Genomic DNA, 17183 nt, shown 5'->3' on the forward strand with positions numbered 1-17183 from the left:
GAAGTGTTACTACTATCTTATTTTCATTTGTATAAGTCAGCATTTGACCACAAATTCACAAGTATTTTTAATACTTGAGATGTTTATTAAATATATTTGTCAAATTATATAGCTAAACATTAATTTTCAATTTTTTTCTCAAATATATTTATGGTCAAACTATACCTAAATCTCGACAAGCATAGTTATCCAATAGTCTCTATTTTTAAAAATTAGGGGGAAAAAAGTTGGACATGGAAGAGAAGTAATTAGTGGATGAAAAAAAGGGAGAGGTAGCTTTCAAGACTTTAGAAGTGTGTGGCTAAGAATTGTTGTTTTGATCCTACTTTTATTAGGACAATCTATAACAACAAAATCTCCAACAGCCACGCTTGCCACACCCTTCCTGATTCTCACGTGTCCAAATGACAATGGCCCATCTTATTGGATTATTTGTGGACCTCTTCTTTATCTGCTTTTCTATGCCAAAACATCCCCACCCTAAGAATATAAATTGTTTTTTTTATTAATTAGGTTTGAAACCTTCAATATTTTTTAATAGGCATATTGACAATAGGTTAGATCATATTGATAGTATTTAGAGCCCGTTTGAATAGGCTTAAAAGAGTAACTTTTATGTATGAAATGCTTTTAAAATTTTAAAATGCTGAAAGTTATTTTTATAAATAAGCAGTTGAGTGTTTGGATAAAAGTGTTTATATTGAAAATAAATGTTTGAATTTTAGGGTTAAAAGACTAAAAAAGGTAGTTTGAGAATTTAGTTAAAATATAAGGGATATAAAAATAATTTTCATGGTCAAATAAAATGACTTTAAGCACTTAAAAAAAAAGATAGAAATCCTAACTTTTCATTTTTGATTGGCTTTAAGAACTTTATGGCTTAAAGTTAGCATTAGACAAACACGTTCAAAAGCTTAAAAGAGGCTTATAAGTTGGTTTGACCAACTTAAAACCCATCCAAACGGGCTCTTAGTCGAGTGACTTTCCGCTTCTCAAACATATACAATTTTTGATCATATTTTAGATTCTTTTTTAGTTATAATTTTTTTTTAATTATCACTGTGTATAAGTTAATCGCTTATTAGCATATGATTCGTATATGGTACAATTTTGTTATTCTATATCTTTTGAAAGATGAAACAAGTAATTGGTGTTGTGTAGGATAATTGGCATTTCAAATCTAGAACTATTGCCATCATTTATGAAATTTGTTTTAGCCTTTCATATCATAGAAGATAGAACAAAAGGCTAGGGAAGTGTCGGGGCATGACAAGAGGAATAAGAGGGATTATAGGGAAAATGGATTGTGGTGGCAATGTCACAATGACAACTTATAAGTGGCCAAAGTAAGGGTCTTAGGTCGAGGACTGTGGGGAGGGTTTATTTGATTTTTTCATCAAGACTGTGAATTAATGTCACAACATATTCTCTTTTTTTTCATCGGAACTAATCACTTTGTATTACTGTATAAAGAAACTACATAATTCAAATATACTCTTAGCCTCGTGTACAATCTAGCTTGGAAAAAGCTTCGCCCAAGAAATCTCATGCAATAAAAAAATAAAAAATCTAGCTAACTTATAAATTATTTTGTTAAAATATCTAGGAATATATCTTAAGATTTTGTCTAAAGATGACATTCTGCATTTCTTTGAATGGCTGAGTGGCCTTATTAATTATCAACACCAAGAAAAGATTGTTTTTTTTTTGGTTGTTATTTTTCTCTATTTGCTAACATTTCAATTCAATTTCATAAACTAGGTTGGTTCAATTGTCATTCTAATAGAATGCAATACAACCAACATTTTTTTATAGTTCACGTTGTCCGCATCAACTTTCATACCTCAACTATTTTATCAAATATCTTTAGTAACATATTTTGATTATTTCACGGGATAATTGCTATTTTTCTCCAACATACATATCAAATAAGTATACTCGATTTAGGCCGAAGAAATCACCTTACATATTCATATTTTTATCACCAAACCATGTAAATGATGTAACATGTCAATTGAATGTTTTATAACGATGTTGTGCAGATCAGCTTCCACAGCTCAACTATTTGATCCAAGTACCTCCCACCAACCCTCCTCAAGTATTTATTGGACAATCGCTACCTCCTCAAGGCTTAGGCCGCTGAAATGACCTGAAGTGTTCTTGGTTATATCATCAAACCATGCAACATGCTATTTGAATGTAATACAAGCAATATTTTTGTTTTTTGTACCTCCGCAAATGTAACCATGTAACATGCTAATTGGATGCAACACAAGCAACATCATCTGCGTGCCAAAGCAACATCAACCAAACCAAACCACTTAACATGCTAATTTGGCAAACATATAATTGATTAAAAAAGGCAATTTAGACAAGAAAATTACCAACATTATAGCTGGATGACTCAAAAAAGGAGTCACCTTTTGGTTGTCTCTTGTGTGGGTCTCTCTGTTGATCCCATTTGTCCTCCACGACTTTCATCTTTTTCTTCTTCTTCTTTTCTCCTCTCTTTCAATTCTTCCTCTTTTCTTAACACAGCTCAACCATCAGTTCTTTTTCTTCTTTTCTTGTCAAAACCCCAATTATCTCTTTTTGTCTCCTCTTTCACTCTTCACCTATCCTTGATTAAAAAAACTTAACTTTATTTCATACAGATTTGTGGGTGTTATTTGTTTTTTGTTAAATCAATAGTAGGGTAAGTGAATCCATGACCTGAAGTGAATTCTTGGAAAATGAGTAAAGGAAATTGAAGAGTGAAAATATACAAACGAATATGAGAACCCTTTGTGATGTTTGTGAAAGTGCTGCCGCCATACTTTTCTGTGCTGCTGATGAGGCTGCTCTCTGTCGTTCTTGTGACGAAAAGGTATTTATTGAATTCCATTTTTTCAGTATTAATCTTGTTGCCTTTTGTAATCCCTTATTACGATAGAAAATAAATTGTCTAAATCATGGGTTACTGGTGGGTCGAATTCTTGTTGTTTATGTTTAAAGAATGCCCTTTTGTTGTATGAATTGGTTGATTCATTATTGATCCGTATTCTAACTCAAGTTTTTTGCTTTTCGAAGGGATTAGGCTTGGTTATTTGTATGTCGTAGAATTAGCCTTATTCATATTGTTTCTTGCTTTTAGTATCTGTTACCATCTTTAGTCCATTGTGTTTCGGTTATCACACTAACCTTGTTGCTGGTCCCTTTTTGGATGCTTTGTACTGCTTTCCTTATTAATTGCCAGATTTTCTTTACTGCCATCCCCCCCCCCCCCCCCATAACTACTTGATCTGCTACACTTGCATCGAGGGTATTTGGGAAACAGCCTCTCTATCTAGGTAGGGGTAAGGTTTGAGTATATGCTATCCTCCCGAGACCCCACTACACTGGGTATGTTGTTATTTGTTGTATTCTAACTCAAGGTTTCTACTTTATGAAATAATACAAACTATCTAACTACAGGGATGGAATTATCTTCTCTGAGGTCCATTCTGTTAGTTTTCCTCTTTGTTGTGCAGAGAGGAATCTAGGATTTGCAAAAATTTTACATCTTCCACTGATGTAGTGCATATGGTGGTCTACGTTTTCTTTCTTTGTACTTACTACTTATACCATGCCTGTTCTTTTAGAGTATACAATTCAATGCAATCCCTTGTGGTACTGCATCTTCTGAAATTCCAATCCACCCATTGATCAACCTGAATGGACTAGAGGCCTTATTTTGTTTGATAACGGTGGTGTCCCGCCCATCACCTCACCTCGATTATTCCACCAAGTACCTGCTATCTCCCGCCAATTTAGGCAACAGTACTCTGCCCCCAAGGCTTAGGCAAGGTGAGAAGAAATCATTACATTCTGTTGTCCCTGGTGTGATTCTAACCTTGGTTTCTGATGGTTTTCATCGACCGCTAAACCACACCCTTGGGTTCTAATGGACTGTTAAGTCCTTCTTTGGAATTATTGTCTTCATAACACTTTTACCTAGTTAGGCTTGTATTTTCTGATGCGTGTATGGAAACTTCTCCATATTCATCATTTACTTATTCATGCCTCGTCTCACCTATATTTACTGCCCTTGTCTGATCTTCCAAGAAACTTCTAGTGTTTGGGAACACAAAAGTGATATACAAGTTGTAGGATAGAAGAACATTCACTTATAAGGAACTAATTTGGTAAAATATGATCTTGTGGCACATTTGGTCAGTATCTGCTTCTTTGCTTTCATAACTCACAAGTATTAATTCATCTAGTTTCTACTGAAAGAAATTCACGGTCCTTGTTATATCTGATATTAGGTCCATATGTGCAACAAGCTTGCAAGTCGACATGTAAGAGTTGGGCTAGCTGACCCCAGTAAAATCCAGCGTTGTGACATATGTGAAAATGCACCTGGTATGTAGTTTCATTTCTTCTCTTTCCTTATTCCTTATTCTGTTGGCCAAGATGACAACATTATATGAACTTTTTGCTTCTTTGCTGGATACCTGTATGTAGCTTTCTTTTATTGTGAGATCGATGGAAGTTCCCTTTGTTTGCAATGTGATATGATTGTCCATGTTGGAGGTAAAAGAACCCATGGAAGATATCTCCTTATAAGGCAGAGAATTGAGGTTTGTAAATTCATGCTAAGACAAACCCTGGTTCAGGTTCTTCTTGTGTTTAGGGAAGAGTCTATTTATTACTTCCTTTTGTGTCCTCCTGTAGTTTCCGGGAGATAAGTTGGGCCCTTCAAATGAGCTAGGATTGCCATCTACTGAACAGGGTGATGTAAGGAGAGAGCCTGCACAACCCTTTAAGCTCCCTATGATAGAAAATCACCAACCAAACAGGGAGACCGCTATGGTAGTGGTAGAAAATAACGTGAATAATAGCGTGAAAATGGAGAATGAGTTGATTGACCTTAACTCCAGACCTCAAAGGATGCATGGTCAAACGTCAAATAATCAGGTAATCTACTCAAATTGGAAGTACTATCTCAGTCACTTTGTTCAGCTATCGGTCCCCAGTAATTATAAAATTTAATGCAGGAACAAGGAATGGACATGCTTGGTGGCAGCAATCATGAGTCAGTCGGTGTGGTTCCTGATGGACCCTTCAAAAGAGAACCAAAGAAGTGATCAAGGTGTGTACTCTACTCAATGTATTTGAGTTTTGAATGTCCTTCTCTCAACTTTGTTAAAGTCTTGGAGTATTTTGAATGGTACAATGAATTTTACCATTACAAATTACAATGTGCACGTACATAAGCCATATTCTATTCAGTCACACATTCTTATGGGTTTTGACACCTTTTTCCATTAAGAGTGGACGAATATAAGCAATGAAAGAATAATTGTCACTTTCTGCAAAAGGATCTTTGCTGTACTTAATTGCAGATTCTAAAGAAGTATTTAAGGACATTTAGGTGCACCTCAAGGTGGCTGGGTTACGAAAGATACTTGAGAGGCATTTACACCTTTTCGGCTGAGATGTGTTGTTGCTGCGATTTTTCTTGAGTGCCTCGCTGCTGCTAGGCAGTTACATGATGGGGATTGTGTATCAAGTTTAACAAAAAGAAGAGAAGGATGTTCAAAATTCAAATACCTTGAGTAGACTTTAATTCTAGGATATTTAGTACAACATAGCATACGGGTAGAGCGTATGCAGACCTTACTCCTATCCTGTGAGGTATAGAGGCTGTTTTGGATAGACCCTTGGCTCAAGAAAAACATTTCAAAGCTGATAGGATATTTAGCAACAACAACAACATACCCAGTGAAATCCCACAAAGTAAGGTCTGATAAGATATTTAGTAAGAGATAGAAATTTGTTCTGGTCATGTAGGAATAATGAAGGCACTTAGTAAAATAAGTACTTTCTCTAAGATGGCGCACAACTGATAACGTATGGATATTTAGTGAGATATAGAAATTCTTTCTAGGCATGGACGGAAATGCAGGCACCTGGAATTGCATGTTTCTCCCTTTCATGGGCCTCATCTTGCGGTTTGGCTTCAACAGTTTTTGTTATATTTAGTAATCAAAAAACAAACCATCGGAAGAATGTCTTTTCTGAATTTGACCCATACCCACCCAAACCTAATGACTTTTACCCTTTCCTGGGTGATTTGGGCTCTCTGGGGGATTCCATAGTCCCTGTCACACCTATTCCTCTCCTCCTTCCCGTGAGAACAACTACTAGGAAAAGCAGGCTTGATTATCATTGGCCAAGGACTGCAATTTTTCTACCTTTGTGAGTTTCCATTGCTGTCATTTCATGTATATCATGTATATGTGATGTTGATGAAAATGAATAGTCTATGATTGGGTATGTAGTTTTGGAAAAAAAGACTTTTGGAACTTGTGATTTTAAACATGCCATGAAATTTCTGTAGCTATAAAAGCATGCCATTAAGGGTAAAATGGCAAGTTTAAAGTTAAATTCTTTTTCAACTCTTTACTATTTTAATGATGCAAATAAATGTAGAATAGCTACTGAACCCATTAGTGAAAAACTGAAACTTAGGGCCATAACTTGGATATAAATGACTGCTGTCCCTCAAGTGGACCTTGAAAGGACAGGGCATTTGCACGTGCCACCTTTGCAATCTGCTTGGGTGGTTTACCTTTATGTCATAATATTAATGATCATCTTGTCCTTTGAATTCGTTCGTAAATCGTAACCCTTCTTTTATTCCTCTAGTGGATTCTGGTCTTTCATCATGTTGCGGGTAAGGGGTCATTTGGTTAGGATGCATTAGAATATATGCTATGTATAACTAATAAATGGCAAACCATGGTATTAACAATGCAAGGAATTTTGATGCATGCATTAGCATGGTATAACTGCCTCTCAAAACTGTTCACATAATTTCTACATAACTGATGACAACATAACTAATATCAGCATTACTAATACACCCTATTCAGGACTATTCTTATACACCTTACCAAACGACCCCCTAATAGATTTGCAAAAAAGCCACTTTCAAAAGCACTAAGATAATGAATAGAGTGCTAGCTTTTCATCTTGAGCTGGGTACCGAATTGTACTTCAAAATGTAGCTTTTCAGTAAGATATCTAGTTTGATAATAGAATTTTTGGTTGTTCAATTGTACAATGTTCATGGTCAATTTTGCAGCACTCGTGTTCACAGTCTGCAATATGTTTGCTTTGACAATGTATGTAAAGTTATAACAAAGCGAAACTTGTGGTGTTGAAGATGTTTACGTTTGAGCTCGTGGAATTGTACTTGGCTAATACTGCTCAGTTTATAAGGCTTGTAAGCATGAATTCTTTCTCTCTCGTATGCTTATCATTTCCATTTTTGAACTGCAGATGTGAGCTGCTGCCATTCCAAATTTCAAACTTGAATTATGAATTGGAGTTGCCGGCCCCAACTGAGTTCTATGTAATGTCAAAGCTTTAAGAGAGGCCTTTGAACTAATCGGGACCAAGTTGAGGTATTTCTTGAGTGAAGAGCTATCTGAAGTTCATTATTCAACCACTTCATGCATATACTTTGAGAAGAGGATCAGAAAGAAATTCTGCCATCTCGCTTTGGAGAGAGGATAAGGCTGCAGTCACCACATTTGCCTCTGTAATTTCCTGTAATGAGTAATGAGAAAAAAACAATCTTTACAGATTCAAGAGGAACTGATACTCTATATAGCAGTGACATTCATTTAATTGTAATTTTTATTCATCAAGTTTCCACCATTACAATTGTAATCTCACCTGGTTTGAATTCTGTTGTTAAACTTTATAATCTTTTAAGGTTGACACAAATTATTGGGGAGAAAATCCCCAGTACCAAACATGTTGTGTCCAATTCGATTTAACCAAGTAGAAGAGTGCTCTGGAATCATATGACTGGCATTTTGAGGGACTGGATTTAACAGTTTCTTCGCTTGGATGACCATCTATGATATTAACTCTAGGTGATCTTGTGGATTCTTAAAACTAGAGGTTTCGAGTTTGAGTCCTTGGAATGAAAACACGCTTGTATGGGGAGCGCTTCTGCCTGTAATAAGTGCAACGTATCAGGCCAGTGGAATCCAAATACCGGTATGCACCTCCTTTCAGATTTCTTGAAACTCTGCCTCAAAAGGAGCTCTACAATATTTCCTTCTAATCTTAATTGATCTTGGAGCAATGGTAAAGTTGTTTTTATGTGACCTATAGGTTGTGGCTTGAGCCGTGAAAGCAACCACTACTACTTGCAGTGTGGTAGGTTGTCTACGTCACACCCCTTGGGGTGCGACTGTATGATATTATTGTAAGGAATGAGACTTGAGTCCCACATTGGTTAAATTGAGAGCTGATGTGGGGCTTATATAGCGTTGGGCCTCCCACCTCAATAGCTACCTTTGGGGTGTGGTTCTTGTAGTGTTGTATCAGCGATTACAGGTCTTGTTTTTTAAATGATCCATAATGATCATCCTATTAAAGAATGAAGATCACTATATTTTACTGCATATTTGGTTAATGGCTTCCAAGCTCCAGTATATGAAGCTTCTGTCTTCAGTATTTCTTCATTTGAGTTCCTCTAAGATGTATATATTAATGTGTTTTTTTTTACAAGGTATCTTGATTCTCTATCTTGCTAGTTTTTCAAAATGTACATAAACGTTATTACTAGTTCAAATAGATATTTCCCCCCAAACAATTGTGAAGATATATTAGAAAATACAGAGAACTTTAGCACTTTTCATTTTATTTTATATAATTTTAGAGATTGATCTTAAACGGAGAAACATGAAAGCTGAGGACTTAATATAGTCGAGCTCAACTTGCTTGGAGTTAAGTCGCACTAGTTGTTGTATAGTAATTAAATGTATCTCAGTGCAGGGAAACACGATTTGTACCCTCCTTGGATAAAAGAATAGGAGATATTGGTAAACAAGTATTGCTTTAAAAATCTTTAAAAACCATGTGCTCACAATAAGTAATTTTCATTATTCAGTATGCATAATGAACAAGAAGCTAGTTTAAGCTTGAAGAGTTCACGAGATATTTCCACTTGGCAGTCGATGCACCAAACATCTCGCATTAGCATGGTCCAGGAAAGGGCCACGCCCCAAGGGGACCCTAAGGCAACCAGTGGTTGCTTACATGGTTCGAACCCGTAACCCATAGGTCACGCATTGCTCCAAGACATTTACACTGCTGGTTTATCATTCATTAAGCAACACTAACTAGTCTCAATCACCAAGAAAGTTTATTAAAGTTGTTAAAAAAAGTACAGGTAATCAAATAAACAAAAATACTCCTCTATGGCTTTACTAATTGCATAACTCATAGTATGAGATAATTCATCATTTCTCTGCTTCACTATACCCATTCAGCTCATCATATTTTTATCTCTTCTTCAAGACTTCAGTGCCTATAACTTAGTAGACATAGCCCTTTACAAACATTCCTTGTTTAGCTTCATCTGATTCACCCTCGCCTGTGTACTTTCCAAGCTGAGCAAGAGAGTTAGCTTTGGCCCTGACAAGTAAAGTATCCTGAGCAGCCTTCACATTCTCAGGTTGTCCTCCCCATGTCTTCAAGCAAGTGTTCTGAAGAGCCCTTGCGTACGAGAACGACACGTGCCATGGGTTTGGAGCTTGGTTCATGGCATTCAAGTTCAATGTAGCCTCAACTTCTGATTGCCCACCAGACAAGAACTGTTTCACAAGCCAACAATATTGAATCAATTAGCATAAGTTATGTAATTCATTTATTCATCTACCACTAGAAATGGACTAACAGTTCATATTCTATATGTTGGAAAAGTAAAGTTCTATAAACTTCTTATTTTACCCTTAATGTCATGCTTTTATAGCCTGTTAGAATGTTCAATACCTAAGTTTCAAGGGTACTTTTGATATGTGTCAAAATCTCTCTTTCTTAAACTCCTTGCTCAATCAAATACTGCCATAAAAAATTGAAACGGAGAGAGACTTGCCATGATTCCAGGCACAGCTGGGGGAATCCTCCTCTTGAGGAGACGGAGGGTATAGTCCGCGACCTGCTGAGGGGTGGCCCTGTCTTTGCATTCAGCACCAGGAGTAACCATGCTTGGTTTCAAGAGGATACCCTCAAACATGACATTGTTCTCAGACAAGTAGAAGAAGACTTCAGCCCAGACCTTCTGTGCTACCTCAAAAGTCCTGTCAATGCCGTGTTCACCGTCCAACAAGATCTCTGGCTCCACAATTGGGACCAAACCATTGTCCTGAGAAATGGCAGCGTAGCGAGCCAAGCCCCATGCTGCTTCCTTCACAGCCAATGCAGATGGTCCGTTGGGAATGCTCACCACGGTACGCCTGCAAGGTACCATGATTTTAGCATATAATTTTGAAACATAACAAAATCAACACAACAACAGTTATCATACTTCAATCTCATGTAAGATGGGGTCGGCTATACGAATCCTCGCTGACTTGTCACTCTATTTAAATTCATCTCAGACCAACATTATGTAAAATAAGGCTAGAGTAGCATATAAACTGCTAAAATGACCAAAAGACCCTTTGAAATAGATAGGACCTAAAGTAAATGTAACATAGCATGACTAAAACATATTCCCAACTAATTGATATCGCCCATATAGATTTTTTTTTCTTTCGTTGTGCCTATCATGGGAAAATAACAAAGTGAATCCAAATGTACCATTTGGCGAAACGTGCTCCCTGTTGGTAGTATGCAGCAGAGCGGGAGGCAAGGCCATCAAGACCTTGACACCATGATTCATCATTTGAACCAGCAAGGGGAACCAAACCCTGTCAACAGATAAAAATGATTAGGAGATTGATAGAAATCTCATTTCAGTCCAATTCATCATTAAACTTGAAATCCTCTAAGTTAAAACAAATTAAATTTCTTCAAGAATCAAACTTAAGTTTGAACACCCTACAACATGGTCTTGTTAACCATATACTCCCTCCGTCCCAATTTTAGTGTCTTAGTTTGACTAGGCTCGAAGTTTAAGAAATTGAGGGAGACTTTTGAATCTTGTCATCTTAAATTAAAGATGTGTGTAGTACTTTAAATCTTGTGGTCTTAAACTTGCCATATAGAATGACGATACTTAAATATACCTTGTCAACTTTGATACCGGGAACAATGTTTTGCTCAATAAGAACATCAACTATTTTGCGTCCATCAACGGTAGACTGGTAGAGAGTCTCCTCAAAAAGAATAGCACCAGAGATGTACTGTCCAAGACCTGGAGCTGACACCAGCAAGGTACGGTAAGCTTGGCGGTTAGCCTCAGTGTTTTCCAAACCAATGGAAGCCAAACGCTTTCCACAAGTGGCATTTGACTCATCCATAGCCAAAATTCCACGTCCTGGTGATGCAATGGTTTTCTACACATAACGAACACTTCATTGTTAAAGCCTTACCATTTAAAATTGCTATTTTAAATTCAAAGGCGAATCCAACATTAAAAAAATTAATGGGTTCAGGATTGATATTTATACTAGTATACTACTTTTCAAGGTTTTCACATACATATTTTTACTATCGGTGTATGGAACACAAACTCAAAGCTAAGAGTTTAAGTATATACAATGACAATGTAAAGAATTTGTATACTATCAAAGGCATAGAATATGTTAGCTGAATTGGAAGGGCCAGTCATCCTAGAATTTACATTAGCTCTTTCATGCAAACTACAACTAGTTATTTCGGTTTCCTATTAATGGCTTTTACCATAACTCTCAGCTCTATTCATTGGTCTGACCAAGATACTGAGAATATAAAATGAACAATTCATAAGAAATCTTTCAGTTTAACAGATAATAGCACATAAATTACTCTATTTTTCAGGTTAACTAATAAGGCATGACATGGAGAATTACATACTGATATTGTAAAAATTCCTTAGACTACTGACAGTGCACGAAACATAAACTTGCAAATTTAAAACTTACAGCGGTTTTAATGAGCTCATCAGCATAGGAGGAAGCAGCGCGGATAGTGAAAGAAGTAGCATTGGTGGGGTGGCAACGAACCACTGAGACGGAAGACTGACGAAGGCTTTGCCCCTTTACAAACTCAGATTTGTCAAGAACTGGGGATGACTTTAGTAGAGATGCTGAGGCCATTTTTTCTTGACCCTTTATTTCCCTTTCTAAAACAAAGTTCCTTATCTCTCAGCACACTCTCTTCTCAATGTCAATCTTTGCCACACAAATTTCTCAAGCAGAGTGCCAAAATTTATAACTGTGCTAAAGTGTCATTGAAGATGTGTCATTTGAGGTTGTTATGAGCCAACCAATGTCTGTTTGCCATGTAATATTAAGTTTGTCTACTTGACACATTATACAAGTGGTGGTTGATTTAGATGGAATTATTGTAATGGTAGACAAACGTGAGGCTCTGATTAGCAATCCTACCTTGAGTGGCTTGGTAACATTTTCCCTGTTTGTTTTGGTTATCCCAAGGTGATCAGTGGTCATGGTTCAGTTCCAGGATTGGGTTTGACAGTGACTTTCAAATATTCAACAATTCTTTTTTTTAATAAGGATAGTGTCCGAAACAATTTGCATGCACCGCATTTATTCCACTAGATACCTCCCAAAGTTGTAAATGAAAAATATATCTAACTACCTTCTAGAGACAAGCTTTGGCCCATTGCGGAAAATTTCTCATTACTTCCCGTCTCACAGCCGAATGAATAACTCCAAAAAATTTCATGCACCAAATCTAAAATCCAATCTCTTGCATCAGCTAATACACTCCAGTCCAAAGGAAGGAAAGCATTACCCAAGTAATCTATAACAATATACAAGGAAAGTTCAAGGAAAAAAACCTGTTTTCTTACACTAGTTGCTACTTAATAATCAAGCTAAATAGGGGTAGTAACTAAAATACAGAACAACATTGCAAATTTATGTCTGAGCGTATGTGATCGTCTTTCCTTCCTGGACCGTACACAGACATGCGACCCTCTTTCTACTAGAAAATGAGTCAGAAACAGTAAGCTGCAAAACGGAGTCGTTGAATTTTTGTTTAAACTACTCGAGCTTTGCATCTAAAGCAGCATGGTCCTGACCAGATTTGGATTTGCAACATAACTTAATCAGTTATTGGATTCAACGACAGGTCATCAAGGCCAGAAACGATATCATCAAGCAACTTATCAACCAGTACAACATTTTCAGAAGCTGGAGGGGTGGACTGCAACTTATCAACCAGTACAACATTTTCAGAAGCTGGAGGGGTGGAGTCCACGAAGCTTCCTACAAGGGCTTTGTTGAGCTGTTTAACAAGTACATCTTCCTCATCAGGAATGTCAAGTTCCCAGACCTTGAATATGTAGTCATCCAAATTATCCTCGACAAATGTTGAAAACTCTGAATCTACTTCAGAATCAAAGGGTTCAACTAATCTCACATCCTCATTATAGGTGGGGGAAAAAACATTTTCTGAGTTAATTCTGGACCAAAAAGTATCTGTATCTATGTTATTAATCAGATGACGAGTAGTGTCCCCTTCTTGTTCATTGGATGGAGAAAAATCATAAATCGTGTCATCTACAATCCCTGAAATTCCTGTCTTTTCGATGGTGGGGAAAATAGGAGAGTCTCGAGGGGAGTCATCCCTCATCACTGCAGAAAAGATTGTTTGGGAAGGAAAAGTGTCCAGTAAGACGTGTTTCAAAGAATCCATGCCATGGTCCAATATAGCAAGATCACTAATGAGGCATGAGTCAGCCCATGCTACATCCTCAGGTGAAAGCACATCTCCACTCTTGTTGCTACCTATAGAATTGAAGTCAAGCGGAGAAACACTATCATCTTTCATGTCATCATCAACAGCCATGGCCATGGCCATGGAAAGAAGTTCAGTCATATTCCTTAACAACCGCCCTGCAACAGAAAGTACATAGGTAAAGCCTTCATGAACCATCAACAAACATTTTATAATAGGATGCAAGATACCAAGTGGGGTTCTATCTCAGGACCTCTATTCACTTGCGGTTTATGACTCCAAGCACAAGCAATTAAAATAAAACCACAATAGAATGGTTTCAAATGTCATGAAAATGAGCTTTCAATAACAAGAAGATGGAAAAAAGTGGGTTACTTGCATGAACCATCAACAAACATTTTATAATAGGATGCAAGATACCAAGTGGGGTTCTATCTCAGGACCTCTATTCACTTGCGGTTTATGACTCCAAGCACAAGCAATTAAAATAAAACCACAATAGAATGGTTTCAAATGTCATGAAAATGAGCTTTCAATAACAAGAAGATGGAAAAAAGTGGGTTACTTGCATCAACAATTTACAACAAGGGCAATCTTCGGGATCAAACCTAAAGAATTATAACATCAAGCAAGAAAGAGACAGCTGAATATCTTCAGCTGTTGTGGCAGACTAGTACTGCCTATAATTGATGAAATCAGTTAAAAGACTTGGTGTGAGTGTCACTACTACGAACCAGGCCAGGATTAAAGATACGGAAGCATCACGGGAAGGAGGATTCAATAATTTACTCCCTACTCGACCATATGGAAAGAGAGAAGCAAATTCATTCAAATGAAAGCGTCACTCATCATGTAAAGTCTCGGTGTACTCGCTAGTATCCAAAGGCAAAACCACTGCAGGTGCAGCAGACATAACATCATTGGGAATGACAAAAAGTAACCACTAAATTTGCATATACTATAACATCAGTGCTAAAACATTAAACATCTTATAAGCCAAATCCTATTTTTGGAAACATATGTCAATTGAAATTCAGAGACAATAATCAGAGTAATCAAAGGGGTCCTTCACATATAGAAACAAATTATATGGACTATTCCTCAAGGATGCAATTCTATGATGAGTAATATTTAAATGTATAACCTTTAATCCATTAAGTTTCCACGACAACACGAATTCAGTACTAGCTCATTCCAACAGCTCCTACCTTGCATCCTTACCGGGCCTTCCTTTCCACTTCTGGCTACCTCAAGCCTCTCCCACACAACAAAAAGGTGAAAATAACTGACTTAGTCCTAGCTTAACAATTTTCTTACATATTGACTTTGGAATGAAAGTAGAGGTTTTATACAGGAAATATGAAGTACGAGCAAAATGCTAAAGCACCCAATCCTTTTCATATTGCCCTTCAAAGTCATCCAATTTATCATGTACCAATGTAACAGTTGTTTCTTTTTTTTTTTTTGATAACCGTGGTTTCCAAGTAAGCTTGCGCACCTTAACTAATTCCACGAGATACGTGCCACCTCCACCAACAACAACATATAACAGATAACTCTGTCCATCAATACCAGGTCACCAAATGTTTTTGTCTCAGCTAAAATTTGAACCCGAGACCTCTTCGACTAAGTCCACTGATACCTGCCACCTCCTACCAACTGCCCACCAAGATTAAGATAGATGACAAGAAATCACTAATATTTTTGTCTTTGCTGAAATTTTAACCTGAGACCTAATGAAACAGTGAATACGTTTACAATCACATTTTCCAAATCAGCGACATTCCACAATAGTTAAGTTTTGTCACTTCAATCATGCATTGTTCTTCTAACAAAATTTAGAATCTCATATCAGTTCAGCAAGGAATGTGTTTTTTAGACTCAAAATTGAGTTCAATAGTTCCTCATATAAGTTATTAGTTATAACCTAAGATAATCGAATCAAGTTTTCAAAGGAACATAACAAAAGCTGAAACCAAGACGAATAACACTCAGTAAATCGCCTAACTTTATATAGCAGCAAAGTTGTTAAATGGGTTGAAAAAATTGAAACCATTTCATCAAAACCAAACTTCAAAGCTTGAACTTTATCATCTCCTTTCCAGAAAGAAAAAAAGAGAGTAAACAAATGAATTATAGAAATGGCAAGGTACCTTAATTTATCAGTTCAAAAATCTCGAAGCACATACAGAGAAAACCCCAAAAACACACGCTTACTTATATGCCCACCGCCCACCGTTTCGTTTCTCTGAAACAAAAGGCAAAAGAAAATAAAGAAGTAATAAAAGAATTTGGGCCTTTGAATAGACGGATTTGGGCTGTACTTTTTGTGTGGTGTGTGTAGAAAAGAAGTTGAATTTTTTTTTCCGCTGCGGGATTTGAACCCGGGTCCCTCGGGTAGGAGCTAAGTATCCAAATCAACTAGACTACAATGGATCTATTATAAATATTACATTTAGCGGTCATTTGATTTAAATATAAATGTTATGATGAGATAAGTTGTGATGAGATTATTTTTTATTGAGTATTTGATTTGTTGCATTCAAAATAATATGTATTATATAAATTTTAAAAAAAAGAAATTATTTGTTTATAAAAATACCCTTTTATGAATGTGAAAAGTGATGTAGAAAAAGGATTTAAAGGGATATTTTTGTCATTTACCTACTTTATCCTCTGATAAGTTATCTCGAAATTACTATACCTCTCAAAGAGAAAGATAACTTATCCCAGTCATAATTATTAATTCTGGATAAGTTATCCCATACTTTGTAACCAAATAAATAATTGAAGGTTACTAAAAATTTATCCCAAAATTATTTTGTCTATCCACCACATCAAACAACACCCGTAGTCTTTAAATAAGTAAAAAATAATAAAAGTTGACTTTTAGCTTATCATATGCATGCAACTAGTATGTATTTTAGGAGTGTCTTGATCAAAATAATGCTAGACAGTTGAACGTATTAGAAAATAATATGTGGTTATTTGAATCTAGTCTGATTCGACTTTATAAAAATAATTTTGATCCTGATTCAAGGTTATACCCATGTTCAAGTCATTTGAGCATGATCCTAGTTTATTCCAAGCAAGGTATAGTTATGGTAATCCTACCTCATTTCATAGTGGAATTGTTGATAGGTTATTTTTTGTCTCGATAGAATAAGTGTTATCAAGTAATTGATTTCAAAAATTCCAAAATTTACTCTAGTAATTATATAACATACGTATGTAATGACTTCAACTTGTAGATAATGATCATTATGAAGGATTGAATATATGGAAGACGTTACAAAGGGCTTAGACTATAAAATCGAATACCCCTTCCCTTCACTTGTAACCCAATTTGTTTTTACTTATTAAAAAATTAGATACAAAAAATCGCACAAGCACAAGCCAAATGTAGAATGAATTAAAGAAAAAGGACAAATAGATCAAATGACTGATTGACCCTAATCTCCGCAACATTCATTTCTATATTACAGAATAATGATCAACATACTTGC

The 17183-nt window shown here is 36.2% G+C and overlaps 3 protein-coding genes across 5 annotated transcripts; 1 reads left to right on the forward strand and 2 right to left on the reverse strand.

Moving 5' to 3' along the window:
- The first annotated feature begins 2218 nt into the window (after positions 1 to 2218).
- Positions 2219 to 7787, forward strand: LOC129885399 (B-box zinc finger protein 19-like). Its single transcript, XM_055959660.1, has 6 exons — positions 2219 to 2866; positions 4287 to 4383; positions 4486 to 4601; positions 4696 to 4938; positions 5019 to 5113; positions 7309 to 7787. The coding sequence occupies exons 1-5, from the start codon at positions 2774 to 2776 to the stop codon at positions 5106 to 5108; spliced, it is 639 nt and encodes a 212-aa protein (XP_055815635.1). The 5' UTR covers positions 2219 to 2773; the 3' UTR covers positions 5109 to 5113; positions 7309 to 7787.
- A 1381-nt stretch (positions 7788 to 9168) lies between these two features.
- Positions 9169 to 12327, reverse strand: LOC129885400 (fructose-bisphosphate aldolase 1, chloroplastic-like). Its single transcript, XM_055959661.1, has 5 exons — positions 11895 to 12327; positions 11058 to 11327; positions 10630 to 10739; positions 9923 to 10283; positions 9169 to 9641 (listed from the first exon to the last, which is right to left on the reverse strand). The coding sequence occupies exons 1-5, from the start codon at positions 12066 to 12068 to the stop codon at positions 9363 to 9365; spliced, it is 1194 nt and encodes a 397-aa protein (XP_055815636.1). The 5' UTR covers positions 12069 to 12327; the 3' UTR covers positions 9169 to 9362.
- Positions 12328 to 12639: 312 nt separating this feature from the next.
- LOC129885401 (uncharacterized) lies at positions 12640 to 15965 on the reverse strand. 3 transcript variants are annotated; one of them, XM_055959664.1, is made up of 3 exons: positions 15831 to 15938; positions 14822 to 15336; positions 12640 to 13835 (listed from the first exon to the last, which is right to left on the reverse strand). In XM_055959664.1, exon 3 carries the CDS (start codon positions 13816 to 13818, stop codon positions 13042 to 13044), a length of 777 nt encoding a protein of 258 aa, XP_055815639.1. In that variant the 5' UTR covers positions 13819 to 13835; positions 14822 to 15336; positions 15831 to 15938; the 3' UTR covers positions 12640 to 13041. The 3 variants fall into 3 exon arrangements, with proteins under 3 accessions (XP_055815639.1, XP_055815637.1, XP_055815638.1); XM_055959662.1 differs by lacking the exon at positions 14822 to 15336 and having other exon boundaries at positions 15831 to 15965; XM_055959663.1 differs by lacking the exon at positions 15831 to 15938 and having other exon boundaries at positions 14822 to 15534.
- Between the last annotated feature and the right edge of the window lie 1218 nt (positions 15966 to 17183).

This window comes from Solanum dulcamara, chromosome 4 (assembly GCF_947179165.1).
Source record: "Solanum dulcamara chromosome 4, daSolDulc1.2, whole genome shotgun sequence".
NCBI classification, from domain to species: Eukaryota; Viridiplantae; Streptophyta; class Magnoliopsida; order Solanales; family Solanaceae; genus Solanum; species Solanum dulcamara.